The 12,335-nt window shown below is 42.3% G+C and overlaps 1 protein-coding gene across 6 annotated transcripts in view; it reads left to right on the top strand.

Annotated features, from left to right (window-relative positions):
• Positions 1-12,335, top strand: part of LOC125265746 (phospholipid-transporting ATPase ABCA1) — a 222,834-nt gene that overhangs the window by 159,938 nt on the left and 50,561 nt on the right. For all 6 annotated transcript variants that reach the window (XM_048186163.1, XM_048186162.1, XM_048186164.1 and 3 more), the window contains 2 exons: positions 8,770-8,864; positions 8,964-9,069. In XM_048186163.1, the coding sequence (XP_048042120.1) occupies positions 8,770-8,864; positions 8,964-9,069 (201 nt within the window). The remainder of the gene's footprint in view (positions 1-8,769; positions 8,865-8,963; positions 9,070-12,335) is intronic.

The following is a 12,335-nucleotide window of genomic DNA, read 5'->3' on the forward strand; positions in this document are numbered from 1 at the left end:
AAGACTCCAAGAAATGATTTGATGATCATTTTTGTCCCTGTGTTGACATACTCTGTTTCCTATTGAGATTTGGTACAGGACATATTAATGATCTTCACCTTTGATTTTAAATATTCAGTAGCATTTATGTTACTACAGTATTTGTTGCTTGATATTGCTGGTCTGATAATGGAGTGCAACAGTCGGGCTCTGGAAGTATAAAACCTTTCATTTTCTCCATAGGGGAACTGATTTTTAAAGATATCTTATAAACCTTTAAAGACAGCCGTACTGTGTGCCTCGAGGTTGTTAATAGATGGTATATGCCTTTGTTAAAGGTGCAGTAGGTGATCTGGAAAATTCTAACTTTAGCTTGCTAGCATTGAAAGCATATGATTCCACCCTCCCTGCAAATCGGCGTCCAAAGCCACACCTCCTCCAAAACTCATGAAGACACACACACAGCTGCGTGTTTGTCACAAGAGATGCCAACTAGCTTGTGTCTCAAAGCACATAATATTACAACAATAATGAATGTAAACAACTTAGAGAGCTTGTACCTGACTGCTGCAGATTAATTTCGCCGTTGATACTGTTGACATGGATACGCATAATTCCGAGTCTGACTGAACAACTCCGAGTACTAACGTCACAGGTTGCCATCTCTTTGTAGTTATGGCATGAGCAGCATAAGCTTGTTGTTTTGATTTGATAGGAACTGTAAAAGGTGTCTGCTGTTTGTTTGTAGTGCTCCATGATTGAGGTCTGTCTGTATAAACTCTACATAGCATGAAACAGTGTGCTGATGACGTATGATGTCTGTGCAAGCAGGGTGTACAAGGGTATGTAAAATCATACATTGACAGGCAGGTAGGATGTGTTCATTCTTACCGAATGAAGCTTATTTCAACCTATTCCTGGTGAAAACTACATTACCCACGATTCTGAAAATAAATCTCCACCAACCAGATAATTGCAAGAAGCATATCCTGCCAAAATAACTATTTATCTCCACCCACTCCCATGAAGCAATGTGAATGATGTAATAGAGTCTCCCTATGCTCTTAAACTACTTAAATATTTGTATATAAATGCATATTTTGCAATAAATTTAAAATAAAATGTTGTTTCTATATACAGTCAACATCATCTATTGCAACTATTTTTGTTTATGGAAAAGGGGACAATTTTGGTTTGATAGACATGAACTAAAAGCCACAAAACCACAGTTTTGATTTCAAGGAAAAAGCATTTTTTGGAATCGTTCTGTTCCCACTCTGTGAATCAGCATATAATAGATGTTCATTATCACAAGCCTCCAACAGTGTAATCCTGTGCCTGTGCGTGTGTGTCAGAGCTCTTTCATTTAGGCCAGTTTCTGTGGATCTGAGTCAGTGTCATTAACTTCACACTGATAGTGAATCGAAGAAACAGGGTATGTGTGGTTTTATTGTTTTGATGTGTCATTATGGAAGATTCTGCATGTGCGTGTGCGTCTATCAACCTAATGAACTGTTAGGAATGAAAATGTGCAGTTGTTGCATTTAAAGGGATAGTTTACCACAAAAATTAAAATTTTGTCACCATTTACTCACCCTCACGTTGTTCCAAACCTGTATAAAAAATTTTGTTCTGCTGTACACAAAGGAATATATTTGGAAGAATGTTTGTAATCAAGCAGATCTCGCCCCATAGTAGAAAAAATTACAATGCTAGTCAATGGGTGCAAGATCTGCTTGGTTACAAACATTCTTCCAATTATCTTCCTTTATGTACTGCAGAACATGGACATTTTTACAGGTTTGGAACAACATGAGGTGGAGTAAATGATAGAATTTTCATTTAAAGGGATAGTTCATCCAAAATGAGAATTATGTCTTTATTTACTTGAAAGTGGACATTTCGGAGAAAATTCTAAATTAATTAGGACTGGAACTGTCAAGGTCTAAAATGACAAGTGCCATAAAAAGGTCCATACAACAGTATTTTTACTTTATTACAAGTCTTTATAGTCTTTATTATAGTTAACTAAAACATAGAAAATAACATCTCAAGTTACGAATGTAACCATGGTTCCCTTAGAAGGGAAACGAGACACAGTAGTTGCGTTTCAAATGACGCACTATACACTATGCACTTATACACTTTGTACTTATGCATTATGTACTCATCCATGTAGTGCATGAATTGTATAAGGCTATTTTGTCATTTAGCAACGGAGTCTGATACCCCCTCCACCTCTGTAAAGTAATTAAAGCTGCGACAGTTGAGTGCATGAAGTGTCCAACATTCCACACTTCGTTTTTTCCGTTAATTTAGTGCATCATCCGGGTATTTGCACTTTTTCTTTTTGGAATTTTCAGTGTGAATGCACTACTCACACTATTTGTACTTAAAACGTCATAGAATAGTGCACAAGTACTCGAATTGGGACACACCTAGTGTCTTGTTGCCATAGTGGCTGTGTTTTCACACGTTGAAGTTTCACTTCGAAGGGGAAATTTGTTTTTACTTGAAATAAAATAAGCATTAATTGAATTAAGTTAAATTAATGTATAAAAATTTTAAACTTATTGTATTTTAACAATTTGCCAAGGCAACATTTCTCATTTTCATTTAGTTTAGTTGTACTGATGTACTAAGATAACTAAAACCGAAAAAACAAAACAAAAAAAAACAATAGCATATTTTAAAAAAATAATTACAAAAATGACAAAAACACACAACAAAATTCCTAAAAATGTAATTGAAATTATTAAAAATAAGAACTAATTCAAAATAATAATAAAAACTATAATAATAATAAAAAAAAAGACGAATTCAGTTTTTATTTTCTGTTTTAGTAGTTTTATTCCTTCATCCTAAACTTATTCAGTAGTTAGTTGTCAAGGCAACATTTCAAATTTTTCATCTAGTGTTTATATTTTGTTTTATTTAAGCTTTCATGAAAACTACTGAAATTATCAAAAACAATTTTTAAACAATTCTGTTAGCAATAATAATACTGTTTTTCAGTCAAATTTAATAAATAAGTTATTTTAATTAATTTAAATGTCAACCCGTTTTATTTTAGTATCACTGAGATTTTTTTAATTTTCTGTTTTCATTTCAATTTTAAAGTTTTAGTAATTTTGCTGTGTGTTTTGGTCCTTTATTTATTTTTTATTTTTTTGTTAAACCTCTGTATAGTTTTTATTTGTTTATTTATTTTTCAGTTTTAGTTTGTTATTTTACATCAAGTTGAAAATGAAAAATGTTGCTTTGGCAACTAGCTAAAATAAGACGAGTTTAATTTCTGATATATCTTATTTTATTTGTTTATGAAAACTGTAACAAAACTGTTCCCTTTCGTGGGAACTATCGACGCTACGTCGGATGACGTGATGGGAACCCTCTGTATTTTGTGTTCGTGAAGCACCTCTGTATCCAACCAATGAAAAGACGCGACGTCAGAGGCGGGTGACGTCACGGATCAGGAAGCTATAAAGCACACCTGAACACAAAGCACGCCAGCTTCTGTTGTCTTCAGCAAGCGCTATCTGTATCTTGTCTGTCTTATTTATTGTTGTATTGTCTATACACACACTGTGGTCTCTTCGTCCGAGGACAAGAGTTCCCAAACACAATAAGACACGAACATACATTCACAAAATGGCGGAAAAGCAGCAGTTTAAGAAGTGTACTCCTCCCTGCCCACGTTTTATTGTGACAGGAGATACACACGAAATGTGCGTGAAATGCCTGGGGGTTGAGCATGCACAGGCGGCTCTTGAGGGAGCTGTCTGTGTACACTGCGATCGGCTCACCCTCAGAGTGCTGCGATCTCGCCGGGCGCTCTTTGAGGAAGGCGCCGAGGCGAGTGTTCCCCATGGGTCTGGTCCCGCTGCTGCCAAGGCACAGCGAAGGCTGCACTCGTGGGGTTCACAGATGGATCTAGCAGAGGGGGAAGAGACGGGCGCTGCCCTATCGCTTCCCTTACCTGCTAGACCCAGTGTCTCTCCTTTGGTGGCGGAAGCACGCGTAGCGGTTTCTTCCCCCCGAAGAGAGGCACCGATGCTTAACATATCTTCCTCCGAGGAGGTTGATGTGGAGAGTGTCGATGAGGAACCGCCATCCTCATCCCCTGCTTATAAGGAGCTATTAGAGGTAGTGACCAGGGCAGTAGAAAAGTTAAAAATCGACTGGCCCGCGGAGAAAGCTGAAAATAAACCAAAAAGTAAGCTTGATGAAAGGTTTCTTCCCGCGCGGTCACTACCTCAGCGCCGGGGTCTGCCGTTTTTTCCCGACCTACACACCGAGGTGTCGAGGTCGTGGAAGCGGCCAGTACAATACAGACTGTACAGCCCACAGACATCACTATATAGCAATATAGTTGGGCTGAAACGTCACGGCTATGGGGCGATGCCTCGGGTCGAGGAGACGCTCGCGAGCCATCTCTCACCCGAGTCCACATCGTCCCTTAAGACCCCGACGCTGCCCACCAAGCCCCTAAAGACAACTTCCAGCTTGGTGGGCAAGGCTTATTCGGCGGCAGGTCAGGCGGCAGCATGCCTTCACACTATGTCTATCTTACAGGCATACCAAGCCGACCTGCTGGGGGAAATTGATGACACTGGGGAAGCGTCCTTTGAGGCTATTCATGAGCTCAGAAAGGCAACAGATTTAGCTCTCCGGGCCACCAAGGAGACGGCCAAATCCATCGGCCGCTCTATGGCAGCCCTGGTGGCCACGGAGAGGCATCTCTGGCTCAACCTCTCAGACATCAAAGAGAGAGATAAAAACGTTCTCATGGATGCGCCGCTGTCTCCTGATGGCCTGTTCGGCGACGCAGTGTCAACTGTCGTCGACAGGTTTCAGGAGACACGAAAGCAGACAGCGGCATTCTCTAAAATTATTCCCCGCCGCTCTCATCCCCCCGAGGCTGCTGGGCGGGAGCAGCCTCGGCCGACAGCCAGCTCCTCAGCACACAGGGTGCAACAAAAAGCCAGTGTCGCCTCCCGTGCTCCCCCACAAAGATCTGGGGGGCCGGGGCGGGTGGCACAGGCGAAGCCTTCCGGAGGTAGGACGGATCTGAGGACCGTCATTATCTCCCGGAAGGCTTCAAAGAAGAGATCCTGACCTTTATAGTGCAGGATCTCTCGAGGGCAGCCCCCTCCGGGGGATTCGGATATCGGGTCCCTCCCGGTGCCCTCAGGGGACCGCCCTGTCAACCCTGCCACCCAGCGTGCGTAAGGGCACAGCGGTCTCCGCCGATCCTCCGAGGAGGGTCGGCCAGCACGTGATTCGCCTGTCTGCCGGTGCGCCGCGTCAGATGGACGAGCCAAGTGCTCAAAAAACACCAGAGACCAGTCTCGAGAGACTGGTTCCCTTAGTAGAATATTTGGAAGAGTGGAAAAATCTCCCGAATGTTTCGAAGTGGGTGCTGCTCATGGTAGAACAGGGCTACAGAATTCAGTTCGGTTCACGACCGCCCAAGTTCAATGGGGTGCTTCCTACGGTGGTAACCCCAGAGCAGTCTCTGGTGATGGAGCAAGAAGTAACGACGCTTTTGCAAAAAGGGGCTATAGAAAGGGTTTCCCCTCCCAGCAAAATGTCGGGCTTTTACAGCCGCTACTTCATTGTTCCGAAGAATGATGGAGGGTTGCGTCCGATCATAGATTTACGCGTGTTAAATCGATCTGTAAGGAAATTGAAGTTCAAAATGCTTACACTCAGACAGATCATCCCTCAGATCAAGTCCGAGGACTGGTTTGTAGCGATAGATCTGAAAGACGCATACTTTCATGTATCCATCCATCCTTCACACAGGAAGTTCCTCAGGTTTGCTTTCGGGGGCGAAGCTTACCAATACAGGGTTCTTCCGTTCGGCCTATCCCTCTCACCTCACACGTTCACGAAGTGCGTGGATGCAGCGCTGGCTCCGCTGAGACTCCAGGGCATCCGCGTGCTGAACTATATCGACAATTGGTTGATACTAGCTCAAACAGAACGATTGGCAGTTCAACATCGAGATGTTGTTCTGTCGCACATGAAGAGGCTTGGGCTGAGGCTCAACGCCAAAAAGAGTGTGCTGGTCCCGAGTCAGGTTGCAAACTACTTAGGTGTAATCTGGGATTCCACCACGATGCAGGCGCAGTTGTCCCCTGCTCGTGTGAGTTCCATTCTCGGGGCTGTGAAAGGGGTGAAATTAGGCCAGTCACTCACTGTAAAACAGTTTCAGAGACTGTTGGGTCTGATGGCAGCTGCGTCCAACGTCATTACTTTTGGCCTCCTGCACATGAGACCCTTACAGTGGTGGCTCAGGACCAAGGGGTTTTCCCCGAGGGGAAATCCTTTTCGCATGATCAAAGTCACGCGGCGATGCCTTCGTGCTCTGGTCATGTGGAAGAAGCCTTGGTTCCTAACCCAGGGACCCGTGCTGGGGACTTCTGGTCGTCGTGTAATGCTTACGACAGATGCTTCCCTCACGGGCTGGGGGACGATCATGAGTGGTCGCTCGGCTCAGGGTCTTTGGGAGGACCATCAGCTCTCCTGGCACATAAATCGGCTGGAGATGATGGCGGTGTTTCTTGCACTGAAACACTTCCTCCCAGACCTGAGAGATCACCATGTGTTGGTCCGTACGGACAACACTGCGGTGGTCTCGTACATCAACCATCAGGGGGGCTTGCGGTCTTGCCTATTATCAAAATTGGCCAGTCGCATCCTCCTCTGGTCCCAGGGAAAGCTCCTCTAGCTGAGAGCAGCTTATATCCCCGGGCGGTTGAATGTGGGAGCGGACGCCCTGTCGAGGCAGGGCGCGAGACCGGGGGAATGGAAACTCCACACCGAGGTGGTGGAGTTGATATGGAAAACTTTCGGTCGAGCTCAAGTCGATCTATTTGCCACAGAGGAGTCAGCTCAGTGCCCTCTGTGGTATTCACTTCAGCACCCAGCACCTCTAGGGCTGGATGCCATGCTACAGACGTGGCCGAGGCTGCGTCTGTATGCTTTCCCCCCCAGTCTCAATGCTCCCGGGAGTTCTGGAGAAGGTCAACCTAATATTGGTGGCCCCTTACTGGCCGACCAGAGTATGGTTTTCGGACATAATGTCTCTACTTCACGGCTCTCCCTTAGAGCTTCCTCTCAGGCAGGATCTCCTGTCCCAAGCGGGCGGCACGATTCTCCATCCCCGCCCAGAAATGTGGAAACTGTGGGCCTGGCCCCTGAGGGGGCAAGGCTCATAGGTACTGGTCTCCCAACCGAGGTTGTGGAGACCATCCTTCACTCCAGAGCTCCCTCCACGAGGAAGTTGTACTTATATAAATGGAAATTGTTCTCTGTGTGGTGCGAACAGCATAATTTGGACCTGGTCCATTCTTCAGTCTCAGACGTGCTTCGGTTCCTTCAGGAAAAATTCTCGGAAGGTTTAACCCCTTCCACGCTGAAAGTATATGTAGCCGCTATTTCGGCTCATCATATCCCTGTAGGGGGCTCCTCGCTGGGTCGAGACCCCCTAGTAGTACGCTTCCTCCGTGGTGCACTCAGGTTGAGGCCTGTGGTGCGCACGAAAACTCCGACCTGGGACCTCACTATTGTGCTCCAAAGGCTGACTGAGGCTCCCTTCGAGCCAATAGAAGAGGTGTCAGACAAGTTCTTAAGACCATACCATGGACAAGTTCTTAAGACCATGACTCTTAAGACCATTTTTCTTCTGGCCGTCTCTTCTCTGAAGAGGATCGGTGATTTACAAGCGCTGTCAGTCGCTCCATCTTGTCTTGAGTTTGCGCCTGGTATGGTGAAAGCCTTTCTGCATACCAGACCGGGCTATGTCCCAAAGGTTCCGACGAGGGTCCCAGGTCCCATCGTACTTGAGGCTTTCTGCCCGCCTCCTTTTTGCAAATTTGGATCAGGAAAGGAAGAATCTGCTTTGCCCTGTAAGAGCATTAGATGCGTATGTTCACAGAGCTGCCCTGTGGAGAAAAACAGAACAATTGTTTGTATGTTATGGGTCCCCTAAGAGGGGGGGCCCAGCATCTAAACAGCGGATGAGCAAGTGGGTGGTCGAGGCCATCTCACTTGCGTATGAGACGGTGGGGCGCCCGTGTCCTCTGATGGTGCGTGCTCACTCCACGAGAGGTATGGCCGCGTCCAGAGCTCTCCTATCTGGTGTCTCTATGGACGACATTTGTGGTGCGGCTGGATGGTCATCCCAGCACACCTTTATCAGATTTTACAATCTTCACCTTAACATCACTCCGGGGGCCAGGGTGCTACAAGATAGCAGCCAGGCACTCAGGGATACGGCGTAGTTGGGATTGCGTTCCCATCACGTCATCCGACGTAGCGTAGATAGTTCCCACGAAAGGGAACGTCTCGGGTTACGAGTGTAACCCCTGTTCCCTGAGTAAGGGAACGAGACGCTACGTCACGTGGCCGTATCTCCTGCATACCTGGTGCGCTCGCTTCAGACAACCTGCAGAAGCTGGCGTGCTTTGTGTTCAGGTGTGCTTTATAGCTTCCTGATCCGTGACGTCACCCGCCTCTGACGTCGCGTCTTTTCATTGGTTGGATACAGAGGTGCTTCACGAACACAAAATACAGAGGGTTCCCATCACGTCATCCGACGTAGCGTCTCGTTCCCTTACTCAGGGAACAGGGGTTACACTCGTAACCCGAGACGTTTTTCATCATTTTAGTTTTAGTTAATTATTATTTACTATTAGCACATTTTATGTTTATGTTACTTGACAAAACATTTTACAGTGTTTGTGGGTTTGTAATGGTTTTATTTGGTGTGTTTTTTTGTAGAGAACTCAGAACACCACAGACACCCTCCAGAACATCACGGCCCGAAACATGACCGACTTCCTGCTCAAGAGCTACCAGAAATCAGGCAAAATACGGTAATGAGACACACTCATTTCACAGCATGTGCAGAACTATGATCAAACAAGCATAATTTTTGTTTGTGTGTGTGTGTGTGTGTGTGTGTGTGCGTGCAGATATGGAGGAATATCTGTAGGTGGCGTGAACTCGCAGGTCAAACTGAATGAGTCTGACATTACAGCAGTGATCAGCGACCTCAAATTATTCTTCAACATCTCACAGGTAAGAGTGCTGCTGTATTACGAAATTACTGACATCATGCTCTCCAGAAGTGACTGGTCAAGAGTGGCATTATGGGCATTTTTGACTCTCAGATTTAATTTTTTCATCAGTCTGAAGAGTTAAGTTTCTGATTGATGTGATTCCAAACCCTTAGAGCTTATTGCAGTCTGATCTGGCTTTTTTCCAATTATGATGATTTGTTATTTTAAGGTGTTCTAACTATATTCACTGTATTATTAACAGAGAAATTGCACAATCTTTTGTTGTAATGTTGTATCATGCTGTAATTTTGTAGTACTGTATTGTACTACCGTATTTTTCAGAAAATAAGTTCTGAAACTTCTAAGATTTAAATCTGTTAAATCCTAGATTTAACAGACAAGTCACATTTTATTATTACATTCATAAATAATATAAAATAGCAGTGCATAATATAACTTATAGTGGTGTTCATATGAACAATATTTATTAAATGTCAAGTCTAAACAAATTTAGAATATTAGTGTCATTTCTTTTTGATAACTGGTGATTAAAGCCAAATTATCACATATTTATTGTAGTTATTGTAACAAAGTGTATTTCATTACTGACAGCTTTATTTATCCTGATGTTGGTAACATCATATTCATTTTCATTAACAAGTAGCAACTACCATTTTTACATTTGCATATATGTTTATCAAAACATGGTGGAAAATCTCCATTTAAATATGCATGAGCAGCTTGAGCTTGTGTCGGTGATGTGAAGTGTGCTTTATTTACTGTTTTTTAATGGCATGCAAAGCTTTTCAGGCCTTTTAAATGATGTGAAAATTCCCACCAGCTCTTCACTTAGCATTTACTTATCAAATATGGAGATAATGTTTCTCCCTCTGCGCAATTGTGTTGAATGTTTTATTACTTAGAAAAGGACATTTGTTGCTTCAATTCAGATAACTGATTATTCCCATTAAAATATTCCCTCATATACTGTTGTCTTTTTAAATAGCGAGTAAAAGCTGGTTTGAAAAGGTCCTGTATAATTGCATTCTGTATTTATAGCTAAAATATGATTTTCATTTATAATATCCTTGGGGATTTGAATGCATGTGACTTATTGGAATATCTGCCTACTCTTCAGCAGTATGTGGACTGTCCCACTTGTCTAAACCGGACTATTGATCTCTGTTATGGAAATATATTAAATGCTTATAAAGCGGTATGCAGACCCCCCCTTGGGAAATCGGACCATACTGTAATTCATCTTTTGCCCAAATATAAGTAGTGAAGAGGGCAAAGCCTGTTGTTAAGCAAATACAGGTGTGGTCTGATAGATGTAAAGAGCAACTAAGGGACTGCTTTGTATTTTAAAAAATAAGATAAGAAGGTCCATTTTTTTAACTGGCAATATAAGACAGGCATGGGAGGGATTAAATACATCAATGGGTAGGTCTGATAAAAAGGATGATAGTTTTGTAAGTAAAAAAAAACTTTTGAATAACTTTTATGTCAGATTTGAAACTGTGAATGGTAGGACAGAATGTGATGTGATATGCAATAATATATCTCCCTGTAGAAACATCAATAGTTATTAATGAGGCTGATGTTATTGCAAGTCTTAGTAAATTGAAGCCAAACAAAACCACTGGCCCAGATGACTGTGCTCCTCAGTTAAAAAGAGTTTTTACAAGGCTGTTTCAGTTTCTTTTAGACACTTGTACAGTGCTGAAATTATGGAAATATTCAATAATAAAGCCTGTGGCAAATGCCTGGTGTGAGTATATTAAATGATTTTCTGGCCTATTGCAATAACTTCCATACTATGTAAAACTATGGAGCGAGTCTTGGCTAATCATCTAACTTCAACTGTGACCTCGAGGTTAGATCCACTTCAGTTTGCATATAAGAGTAACAGAGGCACAGATGATGCTGTACTGACCCTGCTAAACACAGTTACAAAACATCTTATGAATCCCAAAGCATATGTTAGGATTTTATTTGTGGATTTCACATCGGCAAGTTTTCAATTTCAGTTTTTTTTTTTTTTTTTTGGCCACGCTTTACTATAAGTTTCCATTTGTTAACATTAGTTAACTGCATCAGTTAACATGAACTAACAATGAAAACTAATGTTAACTATGAGGACCTTATTGTAAAGTGTTACTGATTTTTCTTCAGGACCCTGATTTTACATTTGCGATCAAGTCACTGTCAACCCAACACAACACAATATTCATTTATTAAAAAATAACATAACATGTATGTCAAAGTGAAATGTTTTAATTTAATATTTTTGGGGGATGAAGGCATGTTGTGCAACTTGTCCTTGTTGACATTTGCCATATTAAAAGAACATAAGTGTGAATTGAATGTAATGTTTTCAGACACTTCATGTAATTGCATGTAAATTGTTCTCTTTTAGTGCAATAAGCAAACTGTAAAGGATCTAATTTCTCATCAGTTACATTCATAAGCTGTGACTTGACTTCCCTTTCCAGAGTTTTCATAACTAATGAGGTTAACTCAATGGGACAGTAATAATTAAAAGAATGGGACTTCTCTCTCTTAGGAATGTGAACTACAATTGAAATTGTCCATAGCCGAGGATCTGTAGCTTGATCCAGTGAGGCTTGAACAGTGTGTAAAACACCATGCTGAGTTTCTCCTCACAGTGGTTAAGGGTTCTACCACATAATTATGCCATCTGGTCCATGAGCTTAATAAAAGGTATAGCTTTCAGCTGCTTAGTTATATTAGGGAGATACAGTTTCAGAGGGGCAGATGGACTCAGTGTCTGTTTAACTCTAAAGTGCAGCACTTAAATCATGAATCTCAAAGCATGCGAAGAACAAATTCAAATCATTAGCTGAGAAGTCAGCATTACTTTTATCATTTATACCAGGGGTACTCAAGTTCAGAGGCCAAGAGGGCCATGTTTAAACCACATAAAATGCAAAGGGCCACATATTATAACTAGGATCGTAAGACTTTTATTTAGGCCTACTTAAGACAATATTTGAAGTATTTACAAGTGCAGTTTATTATCTTGCTAAGTCTTACGAGTCCTTTAATGTTTGTCTTGTTTAATGCACAAAAAGGCATTAAAAAGGATTAATAGTTTATAATAGATTACATTTCAGAATTTCAGGTCTGGCTGTTGCTTAATTTTTATACTCTTTATACTCCATTGCATCTTTTGAATACATTTTATCGTGCCTATTTATACTCAGACTCACTTTACAAAGGTTTTATTAGTAGTAGTAATTATTACCTCTGTCTTTTAATTTG

This window comes from Megalobrama amblycephala, linkage group LG3 (genome assembly GCF_018812025.1).
Source record: "Megalobrama amblycephala isolate DHTTF-2021 linkage group LG3, ASM1881202v1, whole genome shotgun sequence".
NCBI lineage: Eukaryota > Metazoa > Chordata > Actinopteri > Cypriniformes > Xenocyprididae > Megalobrama > Megalobrama amblycephala.